Source organism: Pelobates fuscus, chromosome 1 (genome assembly GCF_036172605.1).
Source record: "Pelobates fuscus isolate aPelFus1 chromosome 1, aPelFus1.pri, whole genome shotgun sequence".
Lineage (NCBI taxonomy): Eukaryota > Metazoa > Chordata > Amphibia > Anura > Pelobatidae > Pelobates > Pelobates fuscus.
In genome coordinates this window covers 452,142,024-452,167,931 of record NC_086317.1, presented here as the reverse complement: position 1 = coordinate 452,167,931, position 25,908 = coordinate 452,142,024, and the positions used below count along the sequence as shown (strand labels likewise).

The 25,908-nt window shown below is 40.1% G+C and overlaps 1 protein-coding gene across 1 annotated transcript in view; it reads left to right on the top strand.

Moving 5' to 3' along the window:
• The window catches only part of ARHGAP42 (Rho GTPase activating protein 42), a 310,577-nt gene that overhangs the window by 97,760 nt on the left and 186,909 nt on the right, over positions 1-25,908 (top strand). The window contains exon 3 of the mRNA XM_063430497.1: positions 25,046-25,107. Coding sequence (XP_063286567.1) covers positions 25,046-25,107 — 62 coding nt within the window. The remainder of the gene's footprint in view (positions 1-25,045; positions 25,108-25,908) is intronic.

Below are 25,908 nucleotides of genomic sequence, written 5' to 3'. Positions count from 1 at the left end.
TCTTTGTTGTTGTCGTTGTTGGTTGTTTGTGTTTTTTTTTTTTTTCTGTTAGTCTTATTAAATTCAAGCGTGGACACTGTACAGTTCTCCAGTAATTGAATCAATTCCTTCCCCACCAGCTGTTGGATATATCTATTGCATTGTAAACGCCGTTATCTGTAAAATATCACTTGTCGAGCAGGTCCCAGAAAATTATACAATTTAAAAAAAAAAAAGATATTGCAAAGATATTAGTAATAGACGAGTTAATACAGAAAGCATTGCACTTGCCTGAGCTCTGTAGCACTAAAAATGGTTAATACAAACTTTAATAGAAACTTTCTTTTTCCATTTGGTTACGGTGGTTAACAGTACATATTTTGGGCATGTCAGAAATGTCCCTCTCTTACCTCACAGCAGTGGTTGAAATATAGCAGTTGGCATATAATACATTAAAATTTAGTCAGAAGATTCCATATACCTAGTAGCATATTGTTTGATAGTTTTCATTGTCCAGGTACTGGGAAAAAGTGATTGCACATTTTGTGTTTTTTAATTACATATTTTCTTCAACATGTCAGGTGCAAGCTGCGTATACTATATATACCATATTTTTTTATGTTACTGTTGAAAAAAGGGCTTCTTTATCTCATGGTCCATATTCAAAAAGGCAACGAAGATTCAGTAAAAATGTTAATTTGTTTCTGTTGCTTAAACCCTCCTTCATATTCACAACTTAACGGTTGTCTAACCTCGGCCATCAATCACGTTATGCAGCAGAGGAAGTCAAATTAATTCTGATACTGCAATCAGGAAGGGATGCCGATAACAGTTGTAAAATTAAAGTATAGGCCGTGCATTTCCATAATAACTTTAAAATCTGACACATATTAAAATTAATATAAAAAAAAATAAAAAAATCAACAAACATAATAATGAGCCTTGGAAGTTTTTACTACACTCATGCACACCACCCGTTTCTGTACTTCAGAGGTTTTATTGCTGAGGAAGTCGGTAATGTGTTCACAATCCCAGTTCACCAATGTCAGGGTTATTCAGTAAAGCGAATAACCCTGTGTCATTAGAAATTGTAGAAAACTGTTAGGAAAACTTCAGGATTTGTATTTCAAATGATCATTATCAATTTAAAAGAGGGACGATTTTTCAAAAGGAAGTAAAAAGAAGGGAGATCCGGGTTTGTGCGTGATTCCCTATAAATCCCAGATTTGCAGTGTACAGCGTGATGCATTTGCAATAATTAGAAACATTTGTTATTTTTTCATAAGGATAAAACTACAAATATATTACACAGGTGTTTCATAGATTTCACATGCTAGACCTGGAGATTCATTTTGGTTTTAAGTGCAATTTGGCCAAATTTGGACTGATTGAGTGATCATTTGGCTTCCCAAACTCTGAGTTGAAATGTACCCTAATCACAAAGCAAAAGAGTTACGCAATGGCCGAGCATGTTTATGCAACATCAATAGATTATTGATGATTTTATTCACAGATTGTCACGATTCGGGGAACCCAACACGCTAACACACACACACAGAAAAGGTGAGTGGCCGGGCTAAGCACACACAGAATAGTCAGGATACAAGCCGAGTAAGGGGAACCAGAAGACAGAATAACGAGAAACAAGCCGAGGTCAAAGGGTAGGAGAAAGTCACAAAGTCAGATTAACAAGCCAGAGAGTACGTAACCAGAAAACACAAGTTCAGTATCAATACTAGCAAGCAAAGACCACAACAGGGCAGGGAGGAACAGGAAAGGTAAGTATATAAACCGTTAGATTAATTCTGATTGGATAATTTCCAATCAGAATTAGTAATCACACGTGGGAGATATGTATACCTCCCACTGTGATTGAGGCACTATATATATATATATATATATATATATATATATATATATATATATATATATATAAAAACATAAAGTCAGGGGTGCACTCACAGGTCTTCAGTAAAGTGGAAACTGGTTTATTTAGGTGAAAAAGTCATCAGTACATCCGTGAACAAAATCGACGTTGCGACCCCTAAGGGTCTTTTTCCAGATCACAGCGCATACACACAAGTGGCAATATATACATGTAACAATAAAGCAACTTACCAATGAAGTGAGAAGAAATCTTGTGAACCCATCACCTGCAAGCCGCGACTATCCCGGAAGTGCTGGAAGCCGCGGTAACGTCATCACGTTATGACGTATCGCGGGAGAAGAACGTGGTTACTAGGCGACCAAATGCCGCCGTGAAAAGTGACAATAAACAGCATCCCAAGTCCGGGATCTATATACAGAAACAGACACAAAAGTGTCTAGAGGGAGGAATGAATATATGTACATATAGGACACAAAGTTTACACAAACGATACTTAGAGCAGTGGGCAGACTAAGAGGTGTGGACCAGCTGTCAGTATGAATCTATAATGTGATTAAGTGAATACGTGATTAGTGATAGACAGAGAGTCAAAATCACCAAATAGAGATGTCCCACAAAAGCTATAAATAGAAAGTGCATAAAACAAAATACAACCTATTGCAGAAGTCTGCTGAAAATAAGATCAAACCAAAATGCATTGCTATGATGTCTAAATTACATAATATATAATACATTTAGAAAGTCAGCAAGTTAATCTAAGTAACAGTAATAGTCACATTTAATGGACTAGAAATTATAACTTGGTTAAATAGCTAACGCTATGATTAACAAAAAATGCTTTTCAGAAAGGGAAACCAAATATGGTACAAGCTGATAGAAAGCTGGAAAAACTTAAGAAGGCTAATAAATATTATAAAAAGAAAAAAGAATAAAGTATACACATACTTTTTTTTATATATATATATATATATATATATATATATATATATATATATATATATATACATACATACACACATATATATATATATATATATATATATATATATATATATATATATATATATATACAAAAATTGATAGGAATTGCACTCCAGCTATCCTTAAGTGTCTGCCCGGTGCTAGGCTACACAAATGTATACCATATAGAAAAAAGCCAGCACTCAAGGACTTTGCTGTATATAAAAAGTAAAAACCTTTTATTCCAACTTGTCTGAAGGTCGACGTTTCAGTCCACCGTTGTGGACTTTCATCAGGACACAAAATACAATGTTACAACATTCAGCTTAAATAGGAAAAACTTAACTTACCTAACCTCCACCACCTGTGCATTAGCGTGGTCTGCTCCCCTCTGCGCAAGTGTAACTATTGGTTCTTCCCCTTCCGGTGTGTCAGTGTGGCCCGTCACCAAGGAAACCTGTAAACTGATCGCTATTCGGCGATCTGTGTCTGTCAAACTACAAGGAGTGAAGTGTAAAAGAGCTTGGCTAAAGTAACAGCTAGATCCTTGCAGTGCACCAAAGGACGTACAACAACTTTGTAATCACAGTGTAAAAGATTGCATCGGGGTACATAAAGTACCCAAGCGGAAGCTCTGCACTGATCACTCCCGAGCGTGCGCAGTGCCGTGCCCGTCACCATGGTGACATGTATACAAATAGATCTTAGCGATCGGTGTATGCTTATTATCCAGCAATTGTATGATTTGAAAGTGACCGTGCATAAGATATTAAGTGATCTAGTTGTGCCGATCTGCAATGAATGCTATAGTGAAACAAAACCTAAATGTGAGCTCAAATCTATTGCTCAATAATCATATCATTTTAAAGTGACCCTACATAAGGTTTGTGAAAAAAGTCACATGACCCAGATATAAATATCAACTATCCAAAATTAATATTAAAGATACATAAATACTTCATAATGTGTATCATCAATGTGCAGCAAAGCTACAAACGAAAGAAAAAAAATGTTTTTGTTGTGCAAAAATGCAAAGATGTGGATGGTGAAAATGATAGTCTCCACTTAAAGTGCCATATGCTAATATTATTGATACCATGGTGATCAGTTCTAAAGTGACGTGTGCTAATAGTAAATATATCTCTATATGAACTATATCACGTATCTACCACTAAAGGAAGGGAACACTTCACTATTATAGGGTTGCAGTGTGACATATATTAAACAATAAAAAAGTAGGACTTAAGTGAAATGTACTCTACACATTCTACATCATAAAATAATTAACCACTGCACGCCCGTATGGGGCTCAGTTACATAGTTTCAGATCCCTTGTATCAATTTCATTCAAATTATTGATAATATACTAGGGCCATACAGAGACACACATCCTTTAAGCTAGGTTATAACAAATCTAGTTAGGGAACCTATATAATAATGCATCTGAACTCATCAAAAAACATGCGTAACTGAGATAAGTGCAGGGAAATCAATAATTAACGTTAAAACAACTAAAGTAGCTTCTCCAATTAAAGGAAAGATATATATGATCATTTTTCATTGAGGCCCAAAGGTGCCAATGTATTAAGTTCTCGAATCCAGAAAGCCTCTTTTCGTAGTAGTGCCATGGATCGATCTCCTCCTCTCTTAGATACTGGAATATGATCGATGGCAATACACTTGAGTGATGTCAGCAGATGTTTCTGTTCGAGAAAATGGCGTGCCACTGGTTTATCAGTGTGGCCATCTCTAATTGCCGTGCGTATACTCGAGCGGTGCCCCCTTATTCTTTCACAAAGTTGTGTGTCCGTTTTTCCCACATAGTTCAGTCCACAAGGACATGACAATTTGTAAATGACATGGTCAGTTTTACACGATATGCGGTGTCGAATCAAATATTTCTTCTGAGTATGTGGGTGGACAAAAGATTTCGTGGGAATCAAGTGCCCGCACGTGACACACCCTAGGCAGCGAAAGCATCCCGGGTTGAGAAATTTATTCTGATCGCGCAGATAACTCTGTTCCGGATCAGTGCGGACTAGCAAGTCTCGCAGATTTCTCTCCCTTTTATAACAAATCATTGGTTTTTGAGCAAAAGCTGTTGGTAAAGTTGGATCTCCCGTCAGGGTATTCCAACTCCTGTTCACAGCTTGAACTAACTTGGTGCTGGCTGAATTGAACTTCATAGGGAAAGTCAGTCGGGGTGCTTTTAGTTGTTCCTGGGTACTCGTGGTGTTCTCAATTTCCAAATGTGCTTTACTTAACGCTGTATCTATTGTGTGACGATTGTATCCCCTCATGAGGAATTTGTTATACATACTTTCAACTTGGTTCTCAACTCGTTCGGTCAGAGAATTGTTCCGAAAGACTCGAAGGAACTGTGTGTATGGTAGCGATTTTTTGCTGTGTTCAGGGTGCGCACTTGAGAAATAGAGTATGGTATTCCTATCCGTGGGCTTCGAGTACAGTTGATATTCAATTCTGCCCTTCTCGATGAAAATCTCCAAATCTAAATACTGTACAATTGTGTCGTTAATGTTAGCCGTAATTTTGATTGGACAGGGCAACTCATTGATGTCCTTCACAAACTGCTCAGCCTCCGGGATAGAACCCTTCCAGAGGATTAGAATATCGTCGATGAAGCGTACAATACTCAAAGCAGAATTTTCTCCCGAGCTAGAATGTTCACTTTCTCCATATCACATTATATTTATTACACAATGTTCTTCCTTTTAAAAAGTTAAATGTTACAGTTGTATCCTGTTTTAATTTGCCCAGACCATAGTTAAATATTAAAACGCATCCAACTCAGTAGAACTGCATTTTGAACCCATGTACATTAATATGGATTTATGCAGTGTTTCGTGGACATCACATATTAGATAGGACTAAAAATAAACCTGTTACTTAGTTAAATGCTCGGAGCAGCAGTGACTAGCAAATTATATATGTGTAGACCAGCTGTGAAATTTAGCAAGGACAATTTTAAATATGTTTATGTATCCCTCCAGCTAAAACTACCATTAACCTAGTATTGAAAGAACACTCTGACTTTCATATAGAAATAGAATATTAGAGTGTTCCTTGCTCTTTTTAGATCCAGCCCCCTTTTTAAATCAAAATACTGTAAAAAAAAAAAAGTGCACTGGCGATAGATGTAATCAGCTTCTCCCATGCACGCAGCACACCTACAAGGGGAAACTTGCTCTCCCTCCATAGCGGAAATCGCTTTCAAATAAATAAATCATTTATCCTTCTCCTCTCTGGCTTGTAGCATGCGCATAAACTCTGAGCCAGCACAATGGTCCAATCTAATGCTTCTCTATGAGTAGCATTTGATTGAACCACGCAAGGGAGGCTTTGACATCACAAGAGGAGTGGAAACCAGCAGGTGGTGCTTTGTCTGGCAGTGGATTGCAGGTCAGTTTAAACACTTTTGTGGACTTTTTAAAGCGAAGTAATTGTCAGCATTGCCCAATTAAGTTAAAATATATATGTTTTAAAAATTATTACAGTGAGCCTGTACCTAATATCCCCTAAGCCAGGGTCGATTGGCTTGCACGTTCATGGTAACTGGTTCTGCAAAGTTCCATTTTACATTTTCTTAGATGAATCTAGTTTCACACTTCTGCTGAAAGACAAGGCTTTTAATGCAAACTTCTTTTATTCCTGGTAAACATACTGAACAAAATCATTGATGTCAGTGTTGGGTAACCTCTTAAAGATTCAAGATTTTTTTTTTTAAACATGAGAAAATTCAGATAGAAGTACATAATTCTGGAGATGAATAATTAAAGATGGCTCCACAAATAACTAAATTCTCTTGGCAGTGGAAACAGTGTTTAACATTGCTGAATGTATAAATACATAGTAAAACACCAGAAACAGGAAAATGTCATCTCCTATTAAGCTTGCCGCACCAAAAGAGCTTTTCTCATATGTCTCTCAGCTGATCAGCAGAATGGCTAGCTGACAGACAAGCTGTCACAAGCCTTCCTTAAAATCTTATAAATTTTGTTTCAGGAAAGGTTTCCTCTCATATCTAGAGCAGTAAAGAGTATCTTTATATCAATCACACGTTTGTCTTTAGAACCGAGAAGATGTGTAATGTAAACAGAAACAGCATGCATATTACAAAGCCCATGCCAGTATGCCAGTTTCCATGATTTAAATAATGTTGGCTTCTATTACAAATTTATGGGATTTAGTTGATAGAATGTATATTGTATTCCTGAAGCCTGTCTCAGAGGGACACTTGAAACAGTAAGAAACAGAGTTGCAGTGTTTTTTTCGTGAGCCAACTTTGGGGTCCATTCCAGCTCTAGCATTGTCTAGAACTTTTGTCGCATTTGGCATTCAACAATGTTAGTATTACCACTTATTTGAGTATCATTTTATTTTTATTTTTTTTAAATTAGTGGCACCATAACTTGTTTTTCTCAATAACAATGAAAAAGTTCATTTATTTGGAGAATTCTGAAAGCATGATTATAGTGTTTACTTAACGAGTAAGTATAGATTTCACTGAACCAGAAACGGTCCTGTATATAAAAAGCTTACATGGAATTCTGTAGAAAACTTTTTTTCGCTCATCTAGTATACTTTCCGTTTCTTTATTTCCATGTGTGTTTTAGGATTAATATCTTCCGGATGTCTCCCACTTGGGGAGCCTAAAAATGCAAACCAGAAAACAGAGCTAAGTATTGTAAAACAAACAAAAAGGAAAATATGTTAGTCAAGTATATACAACAAAACCATAAGGTAAGCAATGCCTGTATAGGCACGTCGGTGGCAAATAGACACACCGGGGAAAAGAAAGGTATAGTTGTGTCCTACGCATATTGTATTTTGCAGCTAATCTTTCTCATTCGGCCTTCCAAAAACATTTGGTAAATCAATGTGTGATACTAATTGTCACACATGTTTGACATAAGAGTAAATTATCGAAAATTAAGGCCGGGTTGGAAACTTGTGGAAGGATAATGGTGGACAAGAGATTTGTGCACAGTAGAAAATTTGGCTGAATTGATTTGACAGAAAAACGTAATTCACATGACTAAATTTGATTGACAGTGGTTCGGCTCGTCTGAAATTCGTCTATGTAAATGATATAGAAAGGACAAATTACCACCAGGGGCATCCCCCCCATTACTCACACTACAATGACCAATAAGCCAGCAACCCTAGCTCCCCTCCCCACTTACCAGACAGCTCCGAGCGCAGATGCACCCCGACACACGACCCTCTGCCGCCCACTAATCTCACCTTCCCCGGTTAGCATCATTAACAGCTAGGCTTGGAACCTCACACCCGAAGCCCCAGCGACAGACCCTCCCTACTAGACTTACACGCCGAGATCTGATACGAGTCACTACCAAGTAAGATACACAACTGAACACCCGTTCAACTGAGGAAACTCCACACGACAAGTAATGTGACACGAGAAACCTACCAGATATACCCACCCCCCAAAATAACACCCAAATCATACACCCCAATGGAACGCCAAAACTACCCACTACCGTGAAAATGTCCACACCCTACTACAAAAATAGACGGATCTGAATCACGCAACTATTATTACAACACTGTTCATGGTATAAATATGGTGCAACCATATTTATCACATGCCGTAACGCGGTGATCAACTCATTGAGTAGCCAAACTACACAGGCTCCTTCAGCCCAAACCATCACATGCTCTGTAAACTAACTGATACCATGTTATAATATGTTACTCATGCACTCTGTATCTCCTGTAACCCTTCTCAAACTGCTTTGTAATACGAATTTATAACAAAATAAAAACACTTGGAATAAAAAAAAAAAAAAACAGGAAAAAAAAAAGAAAGGACAAATTAAAATGTTTGTCTTAAAGGAGCACTATAGGGTCTGGAAAGCAAACTCATTTTCCTGGCACTAAAGGGTCACTATGTCCCCCCACCCTCAGGGCCCCCTTCCGCTGGGCTGAAGGGGTTAAAACACTTCAGCCACTCACCTTTCTCCAGCGCCGGGCTCCCTTTGTGCTGGGGAACTCTCTACCTCCTGCCGACGTCAGATCCGAATGCTCATGCGCGGCAAGACTCAATGCTTTCACAATTACTCAATGCTTTCCTATGGACGTCAAGCGTCTTTTCACTGTGATTTTCACAGTGAGAATCGTGGAAGCGCCTCTAGCAGCTGTCAGTGAGACTAGAGGCTGGATTAACCCTCAGTGAAACATAGCAGTTTCTCTGAAACTGCTATGTTTTCAGCTGCAGGGTTAAAACTAGAGGTACCGGGCAATCAGACCACTTCATTGAGCTGAAGTGGTCTGGGTGCCTATAGTGGTCCTTTAATGACGGGTTTTTTGGTTGCTTTAATCATCTCATCAATATACCTGTTTTATGAAGTTTATTCTTAGTCTACCTATTTGCTAGGAAAACAACTATATTGGCAGATGTTTAGAATTGAGATGTGTTCCTTTTTTTCTCCCACCACCAAAGACTTATTTAGATTGCAAGGGGACACATTGCGGCCAAGGTGTGTTTTAGGAGCTGGATATTACCGCATTAACTTGGAGCCAATTATAACCTAAAGCAGTTAGTTTTATTTATTTTTGATTAGGTGGCTATCCTGGAACTGGGTGAAGGGATGACACCATGTCACTGATGCCCCACAAATGAATTAGTCCTATGCAATGGTAATGTTTGGTTAGTTACTAAACAAAAGACAGAAAAGACAAAAGGAGTTTGATGGTTCCAGGTGTTCTCCTTACAGTTTTATCGTTCTGTCTTCCTTCTACTTTCAAGTGAGACACACCTGTAAGTTTTGTAACGTATCAAATTTCGTCCTATTCCAAGTATAGGCTATGATTAATTTTCCAAATTTGGGCTTCTCTAAATGTGTTTATTTTTATTTAACAAGAACAACACATATATGCTCCAAAACATCCTTTGATATAATGAGATATTTGTCAGATGAACTCACTGTTCTTCTGACTTTCTAGCTGCCAATACTTGCTATGAAATGTGCTAAAAATTAGAAAGCTTCATTGAGTTCCTAAATCCCTTCAAGTAGTTAGGTAAATGAATATGGGCAAGTCAAGTGGTAATGAATCAGTTAACTCGACATGGGACACATGGTAATTTATGGCCGATTTTTTTTTTTTTTTTAAGAACTTTGTGGATTCTCATAATTTCCGTTCACTTCTGTTAAATTTAAGTGTCGGTTCCCCAGCATGGGGAACTGGCTGGAAAATTATGATTAAAATATTTTAAGAGACTGTCATTAAAAGAAATTCTACTTTTACTATTTCCACCGGAGGTTAGAATGTCCTAAATGACATTGTAATTTTCCTTTTGATCTATAGATTTCAAGTGGTAAAATTGTTGTAGATTCAGCCTTTTTATTTTCCCAAGTAATATTTCATTTAAATTGCTAGTTCTAAAAAAAATATTTTTTGCATATATCAAAATAGCAGCCAGTTTTTAGTCTTTACTATACTTAACTGATTTGGATCGCTGATTTTTGCTCAATGAAAAACTAAAATAACAAGATTATATGTGTATTTTTTTTTTAAATACCTTGTTACGTTTTTACTTTGAAGACCAATTCACTGAGCCTATAGTTATCCCTTAACGACCAGATAATCAAATTTCAGATATATTTAGATATAATCAATACAATTATAATGATTTCAAAGTGCCCGAACATTCTATGCATGCTGGAATTAACATATTCGTAAATAATCTTGAAATAGGCATTGAAAGCCATGTTTCAGTGTTTGCAGATGCTGCCGAGGGATTTAGATAGATTATGGGACAAGGCACTCAAATGGCAGATGAAATTTAATGTAGAAAAATTATGCACTTCAGGATAAAGAATGCACAAGCAACTGATACTCAGGGTAGTAAATTAGGCATAACAACATCCCAAGGATTTGGAAATTGCTATAGACAACAAACTAGGCAACAATATGCAGTGCCAATCAACAGTTACTAAGGGTATATATATTTTTTAATTATTTTTATTTATATATATTTTATATTTGATTTAAATATATATGTATATTAATAGCAAAATGCAGTTAAAGCTATTTTAAACTGGTATATAATGTTTTTTAAATGTAATTTTATTATTATTTTTAATTAAATGTTTTCCTTTTTTTCAATGTATTTATTATTTTATTATATATATATATATATATATATATATATATATATATATATATATATAAATATATTTAATGCCATTCTAAGTGTATTTTAATATTAATGTATTTATAATTATATATATATTAATATTTAAATACACTAAGAATAATGGATTGTGTATGTGTATGTGCATATAAAAATACTTAGATCATATATATATATATATATATATATAAATATATATGATATAAGTACTTTTATTTACTTTGTTAAACTTTTTAACAACTTTATTTTAACTTAAATTTTTTTTTGCAAGTATAAGGGGAACTCCCCCTGCAGGCATTGCACAAGACGGCCTTTCCGGCCATGTGATCGCAAGGACCCCGCAATCACATGGCTGGGGCAGTCCAGCTCAGGCAGTCCCCCTGCCAGAACAGTCTCAGAAGAACTACTTGTGATGCCAGGCAAGTACCCACATCGTGATCACCTGCGGGGGATCGCCAGCGATCAGGTAAGTGGATATATATAATCTGAATATGTATATATCTCTATACATACATCTCTCTCTCTCTCTCTCTCTCTCTATATATATATATATATATATATATATATATATATATATATTGCACTACACTGATAGGAGCATTTATGCAAATTTTGTTTATAGATTAAGTTAGAAGTAACCAATAGAGAGAAAAAAGGAGAAGCAGTAGAAAAATAAGTATTTATATGTTAAGTAAATAGATAATATATAAATATATACATGTTTTCTTTACACCGCTCCTCCTTTTTTTTCTCTCTGAAAGTCATTTCTCACCAGATCTGTAAATAAAAGCAACATTTTGTGGTGGTTCCCTCACCAGCAATAACCTTTTTTTTTACATCCGGCCATTTTTTTTTTATTATTATTATTATTTTACTTTTTTTTTTTTTGCACCAGGGATGGAACTCAAATAAAAAAAAAAAAAAAATTGTCTCGTTCATTCCTCGTTTCCTTTGTTTCGGGAATCAGTGATATGGTGATTCGGAGTTATGGAATTCGGACAGCTCGTCAATTGGGCAAAATGTTTAACTGAATGCACTAGTCTAGAATACAATCAAAAAGTTTCACCTATAAAATTTCTCCTGTCACCTCCTGTGCTCTCGCGTGAGCTTCTCATCTTGACTGTTGCCCCATTCCTTGCCACATCTGCTCTCTATCTTTTAATGTAATTTTGTCCTCTCTCTCATTTACACATCTTCTCCATTTAGTCCATCATTTTCTTGCATCAGCAGCATCTCTTTACTCTCATCTCATTCAATATGTTATTCCATCTTCCATTATCTGCTTTTCCTCTTAGTGTGACTATTTCAAAGACATGCATTCAGTCTTTATCTTTCTGCATGTAGTTCAGTTATCTCTTGCGAATGTTACATGAACTGATCGTGATCATGCCCAAAACACGAATATTAAAGGGACACTATAGTCACCAGAACAACTACAACTTATTGAATTTGTTCTGGTGAGTAGAATCACTACCTTCAGGCTTTTTGCTGTAAACACTGTTGTAACGGATCGCCTGGCACCCCGACTGGGTACCTCCGTTAAAGGATGCTCCTTGCGCTCCTGAGGACTTCAAGCACTGCAGCAGACACCACAACCACCGAATCTGAGAAGCATAGGAATCCTCTCTAGCATATGAATGCTGTATACAGCCGAATAGGAAAAACCCATGCGAATAGGCTTACACTCCTAGCAGTCAACTGGAACAGCATGCAATAAATCCTTCCCCCAATAATGAGACGACACTTCACTTTGAGGGTTAAGCAGGAACTCTGGACTGGCACATCCAGCCTGGCTTTTATTACAAGAGTACACATACAGGCCACACCCAGGGGGAGGCATAAAATAACCAATGACATAGATGTTACCTCCCACACATCCCCTCCCCTTAGTGTGACACATAATCCCATTATTCATACAGTTTAAAATATACCTTTTACACAATATTTATAACTTCAAAACCATACATCACATTCACACAAAATTACATATCCACAATCAATCCATTCAGGGGAACAACATATTAAAAAATGGCATGGATCAGACCAGGGGTTCAAAAGTTACTAAAAGTATCATTTGTCCCTTACTAGCCGCATGGCAAACCGGTGTAGACAGGTTTTACATAGGCCTCTATCCTGGAGACAAAGAGGAAAGTAATCCAATTATTCAGGGCTAGAAGCAGACTCCATTAACCACATGGTTACAGAAAGACATAAAACACTTTAAAATACAGAAAGTCACCTTTTACACATAACACACAGACATTTCACATATCCCCAGATAGCTGGGATCTGAGCGCACAAAACTACCGAATAGCGCGCAGATCCTATTCACACAGTTCAATTGCCATGGAGCTAATGTCTTTCCCATAGTCTTTCATTATATGAATAGGCTCCATGGCATAGCTATCTGGGTTAACCCATTCACATAAAGTCTGGTCCATAGTCCAAAGGCAAGAGGCGGGCAAGCAGCCCCCTCCAAGGACACGTGGCGAGGTCGGTTTCGCCACAACTGTCTTTTCAGAGAAAATGCAGTGTTTACATTACAGCCTAGTGATAACTTCACTGGCCACTCCTCAGATGGCTGCTAGAGATCCTTCCTGGCTCATGGCTGCCTAAAATGCATCCAAACATTCAGTGTCTCCTCCCTCTGCATGCAGACACTGAACTTTCCTCATAGAGATTCATTGATTCAATTCATCTCTATGAGGAGATGCTAATTGGCCAGGGCTGTGTTTGAATCATGCTGGCTCTGCCCCTGATCTACGTCCTTGTCAGTCTCAGCCAATCCTATGGGGAAGCATTGTGATTGGATCAGGCTACCACTTCTGATGATGTTAGCAGACAGCTTGTTTTTCTGATGTAAACAGCATGCAGATTTACAACTTCAGGCTTGAATACAGTAAGCTTTTGCTATATTTATGGGGGCATGAGGAGCCCAGGGGGGCTAGATGGTGGTTTTAACACCATAGGGTCAGGAATACATGTTTGTGTTCCTGACCTTATAGTGATCCTTTAAATGTCTTAATGCAGCATCAAGCTCAAGTGGAGAATGACATCTGCCTTTTCATATACAATGTATACACTTTGTAGAAATTAAATGTGCTTTGCTTTGAAACCACAGACCTTAAATGTGCTTACATACTAGTTATTGCTCAATGCCTTCAAATAGTGTCACAACCTGACTAGCATTTACTTTAAAGTGAGTAAAAAGTGAGTAAAGTGAGTAAAGTACCTTAAAGAAACATTATAGTATTAGGAATGCAAACCTGTATTCTTAAAGCTATAGTTACCCAGTCCTTAGTTATATTCAGCCCCGACTCCCCCCGCGTTGTTGGCTTTACTGCTTTCCACAACGTCATTGAGGAGACATTGCTTCCTCCATTGCTGGTCAAATCCAATCCCTCCTCATTGAAGAGTAGGGGACCTGATGTGCATGCACACCGTGCACACATCCAATGCTACTATATGAGCTGAAATCTATCATGGTCAAGTATTTACTCCATATGACGGCTAGTAGAGGCTTGTTTGACTGTTCAAGTTAAACATTGGCCTTTCTTCAAAACGGCAGTGTTTTACCTTGCAGGATTAAACATACAAGACCAAGTTAGTGTTCTAAACTGTTCGAGTACTTACATACATGGTAACAGTCACTCCTGGCACCATAACCACTATATAACTCAGTGGTTATGGTGCTTGGAGTATTCCTTTAATTGTTGCCGAATGGCAAATGATTGAGGTAAATTAGAAAAATGGTCAGAGCTGTGGCAGCTGACATTTAATGTGGATAAGTGCAAGATAATGCATCCTGGGAGTAAAAACCCAAGGGCAGAGTACAGAATATTTGATAGAGTCCTAACTCCAGCAACTGAGGAAAGGGATTTAGGAGTAAATATTTCAGATGACTTAAAGGTAGGCAGACAATGTAATAGAGCAGCAGGGAATGCTAGCAGAATGCTTGGTTGTATAGGGAGAGGTATTAGCAGTAGAAAGAGGGAAGTGCTCATGCCATTGTACAGAACACTGGTGAGACCTCACTTGGAGTATTGTACGCAGTACTGGAGACTGTATCTCCAGAAGGATATTGATACTTTAGAGAGAGTTCAGAGAAGGGCTACTAAACTGATTCATGGATTGCAGGATAAAACTTACCAGGAAAGGTTAAAGGATCTTAACATGTATAGCTTGGAGGAAAGACGAGACAGGGGGATATGATAGAAACATTAAAATACATAAAGGGAATCAACACAGTAAAGGAGGAGACTATATTTAAAAGAAGAAAAACTACCACAACAAGAGGACATAGTCTTAAATTAGAAGGGCAAAGGTTTAAAAATAATATCAGGAAGTATTACTTTACTGAGAGGGTAGTGGATGCATGGAATAGCCTTCCAGCTGAAGTGGTAGAGGTTAAAACAGTGAGGGAGTTTAAGCATGCATGGGGATAGACATAAGGCTATCTTAACTACAATATAAGGCCAGGGACTAAAAAGTATTTAGATAAAAAAATTGGTTCTTATTTGCCGTCTCATTCTATGTTTCTATTTTTCATAAATCACAAATATGTTTGTCATATATAGGGATCAGTAAACATAATATTAAAAAACTTGGAACATGACAGTTCCCTGAAAATAGCAACTGTGAATATACCACTAAATACCTATACACTAAAAAATCTTAACAAACCAAAACATTTTTTCCCGCTTTGTCCCTTTAAGATTTTACTTTTTTTTTTTATGTTTGTAGAGTGCAGATTTTGTGATACACGTTTCCTGTGAAAAAGCTCACTAGCTTGAGGTTTCTGTTCAAAGATTACTAAACATGTGGCACTAAGTAAAACAGATAATCTAGATATTTTAGTGGTTTGTTAGTCAGTAAAGTTATCGTTAACATTTCCTATTAAGGACCTGGAAGCAAAGTGCATGTACTTTACTATTATTTTAAATTTGTGTGTGTGTGTGTGTATATATATATATATATATATATATATATATATATATATATATCAAGACATAATAACAATTTTTTCCCCATGACTGACAATCCACCCGTTAGCGAATAAAACTGATACTCATATGCTTAAAGGATCACTATAGGGTCAGGAACACAAACATATATTTCTGACCCTATAGTGTTAAAACCACCATCTAGCCCCCCTAGCCTTATCTTGCCTCCCTAAATATAGTAAACTCTTACTTGTATTCAAGCCTGAAGCTGCTGGTTTTGCCACTTTCTGCATCAGACCTGCAAGCTGTCTTCTGACAGGGGCAGAATCAACACAAGTCAAACACAGCCCTGGCCAATCTTCTAATAGAGATGAATTAAATCAATGAATCTATGTGAGGAAGGTTCAGTGCCTGCATGCAGAGGGTGGAGACACTGATATGTTGTGATGCACACTAGGCAAGACTGAGATAGGAAGCACCTCTAGCAGCCATCTGAGGAATGGCCAGTGAAGTTATCACTAGGCTGTAATGTAAACACTGCATTTTCTCTGAAAAGACAGTGTTTACAGCAAAAAGCCTGAAGGGAATGATTCTACTCACCAGAACAAATGCAATAAGCTGTAGTTGTTCTGGTGACTATAGTGTCCCTTTAACGAGGGACAACATACCACATCATGCCTCTCAAAAGGATAAAGAGGGTCCCTTTAATTTCAGGGTTGTGTGAAGATGTGGCCAGTGACACTTGGGAGATATGCTAAATTTAACAAGAAATGGTATGACCCAGAAAAAAGTACATCCGCATTTTCTCTTGATCAGCTGTAGAATAGAGACTATCACAGTTGGGTCTCAGAATTATTTTGGGTCGGTATTGGGAAGAAAATAATACTAATCAATCATTCAACTAATCAATCAATAAATAAAAGGGAAAATTTTCTCCATCCCAATGCCAATACCGATCAGCAAATGTCACATATACAGGATATTCACGAAATTAAGGTCAAACTAGCTGAGGTGGAAAGATTATCTAAATCAGCTATGCTTTCAGCCTGGCTACTCTGATTTAAATTTGAAATTCATTTTGGAATTTACTTTGAATTCTCAATTTCGTAAACAACCCCTTAAGAGTGATCTACAACATGAATTCATGCCTATTTATACTCCTTTCAGAGTTGCTGGTGGCTTGATCACATTTTGAGCCAATCACAGTGTAGCATTGATTTCAAAGTAAAATAAAATATAAGATTCACTAGGTAAATGGAAGGTAGTTTTAATGGTTTCAATGGAAACTATTTCGTTCCTTTATGCAGCCGTTCTAACTCTTAAAACAGTCAATGTGCAGGTTTTAAATTCCCTCAACAAAAAAACAAAAAAATAAAGTTCGATTTTTCCTTCTTTTTTTGCAAGCTACAAAACACGTTTTCTACTTTCTATTTCCATTTAACTACACTTTCTTTAGCCACCTGAGGTAATGTGGTGATATCTAATTAGAGCAAGACAGAGAGAACATCATATCTTGCTCACCATTTTATGTTTCATAAAATAAATCAAAACTCAGAAATCCAAAGTTAATTCAGAATGACAAAGGGCAAAATTGACAAATGGTTAAAATGTCTTTTTTTTTTTTTTTTGCTTAAAATCTGAACATAATTTTTGAATTCTCCGTAGTTCACACTTTAATAAACAACCCTCTAAGTCAGGGGCAGACTTACCACAAAGGATCATTACCATTAAATGACGACGTTTAGTTCCTGTGTGAACACAAGTTCTCACCTCCCTCCACGCTGAGCCATGGCTGCATGGGAATTCGAGAAATGTCTACTAAAGCCCTAGCCACACTTCCCCTGACTGTGACTCACAGAGCCTACATGAAAATGTGTTGTTGTTTTTTACCTTCACCCAGCACAGTTTACTTTAGAGTTTTTAATTCCCTGCTGTGTTAAATTAACTTTAATCCCACATAGCCATGGGCGTAGGAACTGGGGGGGGGGGGGGGGGGGGGTGGGGCGGACGCATTTCCCCCAGCAAATCATGCGGGTGGACAGGTTATGGGGAACTCCCCCCCAGCTCCGCCGGCCCCCCTCATGCTGCAGCCGCCCGAGCGCTCTGCAGAGAGCCTCAGGCGGCTGCAGCTTTGCCCGGGCTGGTGCATCCATGAGGGCGCATCGCCCGGGCGCAGCATGAGGAGAGGGGCTGACAGGAGGTAAGCACTCAGCGCTCCCTCCTGTCACTCCCTCACTGTAGCGTGGCCGAGCCCTGTATGGTCCGCGGGTACAGGGAGGGAGCATCTGTCTCCTGTACCCGGCTGGACTAACAAGAAGTGCACACTGAGTGTTCACTTCCTTTTAGTCCGGCCGGGCACAGGAAACAAAAGCTCCCTGTACCCACGGACCATACAGGGCTCGGCCACGCTACAACAGAGGTAGGGGAGGGGGGAGGAAGAGAATGACAAGGGAGGGAGGGGGAGAAAAAAGAGACTGACAAGGGAGGGAGGGGGAGACAAAAGAGTGACAAGGGAGGGAGGGGGAGACAAAAGAGTGACAAGGGAGGGAGGGGGAGAAAGAGTGACAAGGGAGGGAGGGGGAGAAAGAGTGATGAGGGAGGGAGGGGGAGAAAGAGTGATGAGGGAGGGAGGGGGAGAAAGAGTGATGAGGGAGGGAGGGGGAGAAAGAGTGATGAGGGAGGGAGGGGGAGAAAGAGTGATGAGGGAGGGGGAGAAAGAGTGATGAGGGAGGGAGGGGGAGAAAGAGTGATGAGGGAGGGAGGGGGAGAAAGAGTGACAAGGGAGGGAGGGGGAGAAAGAGTGACAAGGGAGGGAGGGAGGGGGTGAAATAGTGACAAGGGAGGGAGGGGGTGAAAAAGTGACAAGGGAGGGAGGGGGAGAAAGAGTGACAAGGGAGGGAGGGAGGGGGAGAAAGGGAGGGGGAGAAAGAGAGTGACAAGGGAGGGGGGGAGTAAGAAAATGACAAGGGAGGGAGGGGGAGTAAGAAAGTGACAAGGGAGGGAGGGAGGGGGAGAAAGAGTGACAAGGGAGGGAGGCGGGAGTAAGAAAGTGACAAGGGAGGGAGGGAGGGGGAAAAAGAGTGACAAGGGAGGGAGGGAAGGGAGAAAGAGTGACAAGGGAGGGAGGGGGAGAAAGAGAGTGACAAGGGAGGGAGGGAGATTGACATCCATCACACACTCACATACACACACAATCACACAATCATGCAACCCTTACACACACAGAAACACACAATGCATTCCTTACACACACTCAATGCACCCCTTACAGACGCACACACTGTATCCCGTACATACACAGAAACACACCTTGCAGCCCTTACACATACAAACACAGATTCACACAATGCATTCCTTACACACATATCAGGACATCCCCTATACACTCCACCCCCTGTGAACAAACTCATTGGTGGAACATGAAAGTGGACCCTGGGACCCAGACCTTGAGCTGTGTAAAGGGCCCCCAAAAAATGGAGCTGCTTCCCGTTCTCCCAGAACATTGATTTTTGTGACCACAGTTACAAACAGCCTCCAAACAACGGTTAAACAAAGGGGGGGATGGGGATGAGAGCCCGGGCACGGTGGACGCTGTGCTACCTCGCCCTCACCCTTCCCCACTTATCCAATCACAAATCTACTACCACACCACGCAGAACCTGGTTGGGACGACACACACAAGAGGGTGATACAATTTAGGGTACGGATAGAGGGTAGCCTACCTGCTCAGAACAGCAAGAGATAGAAACTCACAGGGGGGCTATCCCGGACAGGAGAAGCTAGACACATTCGTTACCCAGGGGCAGGGGAAGAGGCTAACGAAACCCGCAAGAAAGGAGGATGGAGAGAGGGGACAACTCCCATCCGGAATGGGCAACACAACCTCACGCACTCAAACACATGAACACACACCCACTTCAAGGCACAATACAGACTTAACTTAGTATAGACTCATGGCGATGTCTTACACCACGTAAACGAAACTGAGACACGCACATCCCAGTTCGAATGCCACATCGCACGTCTGTGGACCTAGAGCCCGCGGCCACAAGACCACAAGGGACCCACCACCCAGGGACCAAAAATTATGACGACTGAAAGGGAAGCTAATTACGTGTCACCCCCAGCGGATGCCACTCTAGACACGAAACAAGGAGATACCAGTACGCACTATAAGAAACATACACCTAACATGACCCCACTGGACAAGATCACGGGTGACTTGCTAGTCCCCCCCAAAAAACAAGAAAAAACATAGCGAATATCCATCGACAACTACTCAATCCTGACACCCGAAATGATAGTAATAACCTGTAAACTCAAGAAAGCATATAGATATGCCAAAATGTATCAAGACGAAGGATGAACAGTACACAATACAACACACTTAAGAGCGAGCAAATGCATGAGTAACATTGGAAAAAAGACAACACAATGGCAGTCCCAATGGGGGTGAACTCCACAAACGAGATCGCCAGATAAACTAAATGATACAATGGGAGGGGCACACACTACCATACGACCCTACTGGTGTTCCCTGACCTACACGCACAACACTGTTCACACGGACACTAGAGATGTCGCGAACATAACATTTTCCGTTCGCGGATGGCGAACGCGAACTTCCGCAAATGTTCGCGAACGGGTGAACCGGGCAATCCGCCATAGACTTCAATAGGCAGGCAAATTTCAAAACCCACAGGGACTCTTTCTGGCCACAATAGTGATGGAAAAGTTTTTTCAAGGGGACTAACACCTGGACTGTGGCATGCCGGAGGGGCAAAACTCCCATGGAAAATTACATAGTTGATGCAGAGTCTGGTTTTAATCCATAAAGGGCATAAATCACCTAACATTCCTAAATTGTTTGGAATAACGTGCTTTAAAACATCAGGTATGTTGTATCGATCAGGTAGTGTAAGGGTTACGCCCGCTTCACAGTGACAGGCCAAACTCCCCGTTTAACGCACTGCAAACAACCGCAAACAGTCCATTTGCACAACCGCAAACTCCCCATTTGCACAAGGTTGGATACCAAGCTAGCCATGTCCCGTCCCTTGTCCTCACTGATGTCATTGAAGGTCTCTTCCTCCACCCAGCCATGTACAACACCGAGGGTCCCCGAAAGGTGTCAACAAGCCGTCAAGGTGTCAACAAGCTGTATTTTTTTTTTTAAATGTACACTACTGTTACACCAGATATGAGTTGCACTGGTGTGACACTGTGCCCTGGCAGGCCCTGAAACGCACACGTGTGAAGGAAACTGACTGCTATTATATTACAGTCAAAATTTTTTTTTATTTTTTTTTTAAATGCAAGCGATTGTGACACCAGATATGAGTGGTGGCACTGGGCAAGTGGTCACAGTATACTCTGTGAGCCTGACACACACGCTGGCAGGCAGGCAACTGCAATTAGATTACACAGAAAAAAAGCAGACTGATGTTCTAGCCCTAAAAAGGGCTTTTTGGTGTGCTGTCCTTACAGCAGAGATCAGATGAGTCCTTCAGGACTGTAGTGGATACTGAATACACAAGCCTAGCTATCGATTTCCCTATTAAATCAGCAGCAGCTACACTGTCCCTCCTCTCACTAAGAATGCAGCTTCCGGGGGGCGGGGCCTAGCTGTCATGAAGGAAAGACGCACTTCGTGTGAGCTCCCTCAATATCTCACTTTAAGCAGCTATCAACAAGCGAATTTCACCCCAGAAGGGGATGACCCAGCAATGTTGCTCCTACCTGACCGACCCGACATGCTTAATCGCGGTCAGCAACTCGACAGAGTCTTACTTACCTCAACGTGGCAAGTGTGGCCTGGTGCTCACCAGGTGGGAGAGGCGGCCGATCTCACGATCCTGGGATGCCCAGGAGCAGCTACTTCCCGGCAGGAGCTCCGTTACCCCCCCCCCCCCTCGGACCGGTGGGGGTTATCCCGATCCACCCCTTAGAGGCTGTCTGGAGCTAATGGACGCACAGAGCACAGCCGCCCAGGCTGGCATACTCGTCTGCGACTCTCCCAATATGGCGGCAGCCGCGTGTCCTCCTGGTACCAGCAAAGCATGGTAGGATATTGAGTCTAAGCTGGACAGACTCTTTAATCAATTTTGGAAGCAAATAACAAGCAGGAAGCCCCAACAAGCTCCACCACAGCCCCAACAAGCTCCACCACAGCTAAGCGAAGCAGTCCCCATTAATATCCACCAACGCAAAAGGTGTCGAAGATGGGACCGGAGGCACAAACAGAAATGCGGAGCCTGCCCCACGTCAAGCACTCGCCTCCACCTTAAGCCACCACAATCCCGCACTGGACGTGAAGCACCACCGGGACAGATCCGACCACCCGACAAAACAAGCTTCCACCACCTCAAGCCGCGAACCCGGCACTCAGCCAGAGACTTGCCTTTGTTGTTCCAGGTATCAGGGACTCCCAGGGTCAGCACATGGTGCCCAGAAGGGATCGGATGAGCACAAGCAGTAAACAGCAGCCTGCCAAGCATGTCCCACTATAGCCGATCCTCCTCCACGCCTTTGATCACATGAACTGCTCTCTGCACATTAACTAATCGTAAAGTAGCAAGCGTTTAAACATGTCATTATTTCACCTCCTAAAGAGTTTATTGTCGTAGTTCCTTACATGCCTTTACCTTAACCGTTCATGTATTATGTTATTCACTAGTCTCAACTCATGGGGCGACTCACACTTGATTTATAACTAGTGGTGGAGCTGCTGATATAAATACACAGTTGATAACGTGCAAGCTACACCCTAAACATGACAGCCATCTTTCACAACAATGTACTGCTATATACTCATACCCTCAGTGCAACTAGCCATGATATACGCACGTTCAGCCTAGCATGATCAAATATAACACACTTCTGTCTAAAAAAAAAAAAATGCAGCTGGGAGGGAGGGCCTGCTGCTGATTGGCTGGAATGTGTCTGCTGACTGTGAGGTACAGAGTCAATGTTTACTCAATGATGACGAATAGGGGGCGGACCGAACATCGCATATCCGTGGCGAACGCAAACAAGCTATGTTCGCCAGGAACTATTCGCCAGCGAACCGTTCGGGACATCTCTAACGGACACTAATCACACCTACAGAACATAGCGAATGTATTAAGCTTCTCAACACATCCATAAATACCCTCAGGGGTAACCTTGTTTGATTTCAAATGGTTCTTAGCCTGGTAATGCCCATATGTTAAATTCAACTACAGATCAACGACTACACATCTTGGTAGTACCTGCGAGTACAATGTGTAAGGCAGCAAATGTTTAATTTTATCTTCACATTTATGGAGACCTGCGCGTCTCATTATGTATATATGCAACTGACATACTTTCGATCTCAAATTTTTCTTTTGTGGTTATGCCAACACACTAAGTTCAACTATGGCTCAACAACTGCACATCTTGGAAAGACCTGTGTGTCTAATGCTTAGGACAGCAAATATCTAATTTTATGTCAGCATTTATAGAGACCTGCGCGTCTCAGCATTTATAGAGACCTGTGCAACTGCTTTACTTTTCTGCTAAAATCAAACAACAAAAATAAGATTTACAAAAAAAAAAAAAAGTAGTGGCAGGTTAAAAAAGTTGAACTGAAAAAATAAATCTCCAACTGTAGCTTATTTTCCAGTACAATTTTTAGTTTCTGGTCAAATCTCCAATGTTCACTGTTAAACCACTTTAGAGTTTAATTAGTAAATAGTTACTTAAAGTGAATTGAAAAAAAATCATAAAATTGTAGCAAAAAAAAAAGCAAAAATTAGACTTTTTCCAAATTGTGTTTTCTGGGCTTTATTTTGCAGTTCGATTTTCAGTTTAATACAGCTCACTTTCTAGTGAATAAAATAAATAAAGGTATAATGTACTGGATATACTCGAGTATAAGCCGACCCGAATATAAGCCGAGGCCCCTAATTTTACCCCCAAAAAATGGGAAAACTTATTGACTTGAGTATAAGACTAGGGTGGGAAATGCAGCAGCTACTGGTAAATTTCTAAATAAAATGAGATCCTAAAAAAATTATATTAATTGAATATTTATTTACAGTGTGTGTATATAATAAATGCAGTGTGTGTGTATAATGAGTGCAGTGTGTGTGTGTGTATAAATGCAGTCTGTGTATGAGTGCAGTGTGTGTGTGTATGAATGCAGTGTGTGTGTATAATGAGTGCAGTGTGTGTATGTGTATAAATGCAGTCTGTGTATGAGTGCAGTGTGTGTGTATGAATGCAGTGTGTGTGTATGAGTGCAGTGTGTGTGTGTATGAGTGCAGTGTGTATATGAGTGCAGTGTGTGTGTATGAATGCAGTGTGTGTGTATGAATGCAGTGTGTGTGTATGAGTGCAGTGTGTGTGTGTGTGATGCAGTGTGTGTTTGTGTTGCAGAGTCTTGGTGGGGGGTGGGCATTTTTATTATTATTTTTTAAAAATATTATTTTAATTTTTTTATTATTATTATTATTTTATTATTATTATTTTGATTTTATTATTTTTTTTCAGTCCCCCCTCCCTGCTTGATACATGGCAGGGAGGGGGGCTTTCACTCCCTGGTGGTCCAGTGGCAATGGCTGTTCAGTGGGGGGGGGGGTTGGGGGGCTGTCAGCGAGCGCTTACCTCTCCTGCAGCTCCTGTCAGCTCCCTTCTCCTCCGTGCCGGTCCGGTCAGCTCCCCTGTCAGCTCCACTGTAAGTCTCGCGAGAGCCGCACTATGACCCCGCGGCTCTCGCGAGACTTACACTGGGAGCTGACAGGGGAGCTGACCAGACCGGCGCGGATGAGAAGGGAGCTGGCAGGAGCTGCAGGAGAGGGAAGTAACTTGTAAATTGCCATAATACAGACATTGACTCGAGTATAAGCCGAGTTGGGGTTTTTCAGCACAAAAAATGTGCTGAAAAACTCAGCTTATACTCGAGTATATACGGTATGTTAAAAATGAAAGGGGGCCAAGACCTATCTTCCCCAACAGTCCAGACAGCTGTCAGTTTGTCGATAAGTGTTTTCTCAGATGACCACTTTGCTTTTAATTGTCTTTTATAAGTGTTTTATCAGTTTATGGTTTTAACTGTGTTCCGTTTTCTTTTAGCTCAGTCCTTGAAGGAGTTTGCTCGGCTACTGATTACTGTAGAGGAGGAAAGACGGAGGCTGGTAAGAACAGAGATACTGTTAAAGTTTTACGATTTACTAGTATCGCAAGATTGTATTGTTTTGTGAAAAGAAACATCTGAATATACCATGTTTATGTATGTATGAATGTACCTATCTGTCTGTCTATCTATTTAAACCGAGACATTAATTTTTGATGTTTTTATATATGTTACATGTAGCCCATGTTTAAATATGCCACTTGGTGACATTCTAATTGTCAAATACTTTAAAGTAGTTAAATAAGTTAAATAGATAAATAAAGGGAGGGAAAAATAAAGGAAACATGTTTCAGTGCGACAGAGGGAAGGGAAAATAAGGAAAGGGATGAATTTCTTCATGGACACACACACACAAACACACACACACACACACACACACTCTCTCTCTATCTCCAGAGAAAAAAAAACAATGTTTTCATAAAACACAATTTCTGGTAAGAGTTTCTGAGGTCATCCACCCCCCTGAACCCTCTGTACCTCCATTCCATTGCCAAATCCAAGTTCTCCCTGCTGGCTGGTGATCTTTAACTGATATCAATACCTCTCATCTCTGTGTGTGCAGGATTTTGAAGTAAAACACTACACATACAGATTCCAGGCACCATGACCACTACAAATAACGGAATTGGTAACGGTACTTGCAGTAATCCTTTAACCACGTCTGGCATGATGCTAACCTAAACGCCTCCAAAATATCTTTAGTAGTTATCTGACTGATCCCATTGCAATTTTAACACCAAAATGTCAAGCTGGGGAAAAAAACTAACACTTTTATTGTTTTATTCTAAATTTGCAGCTCAGC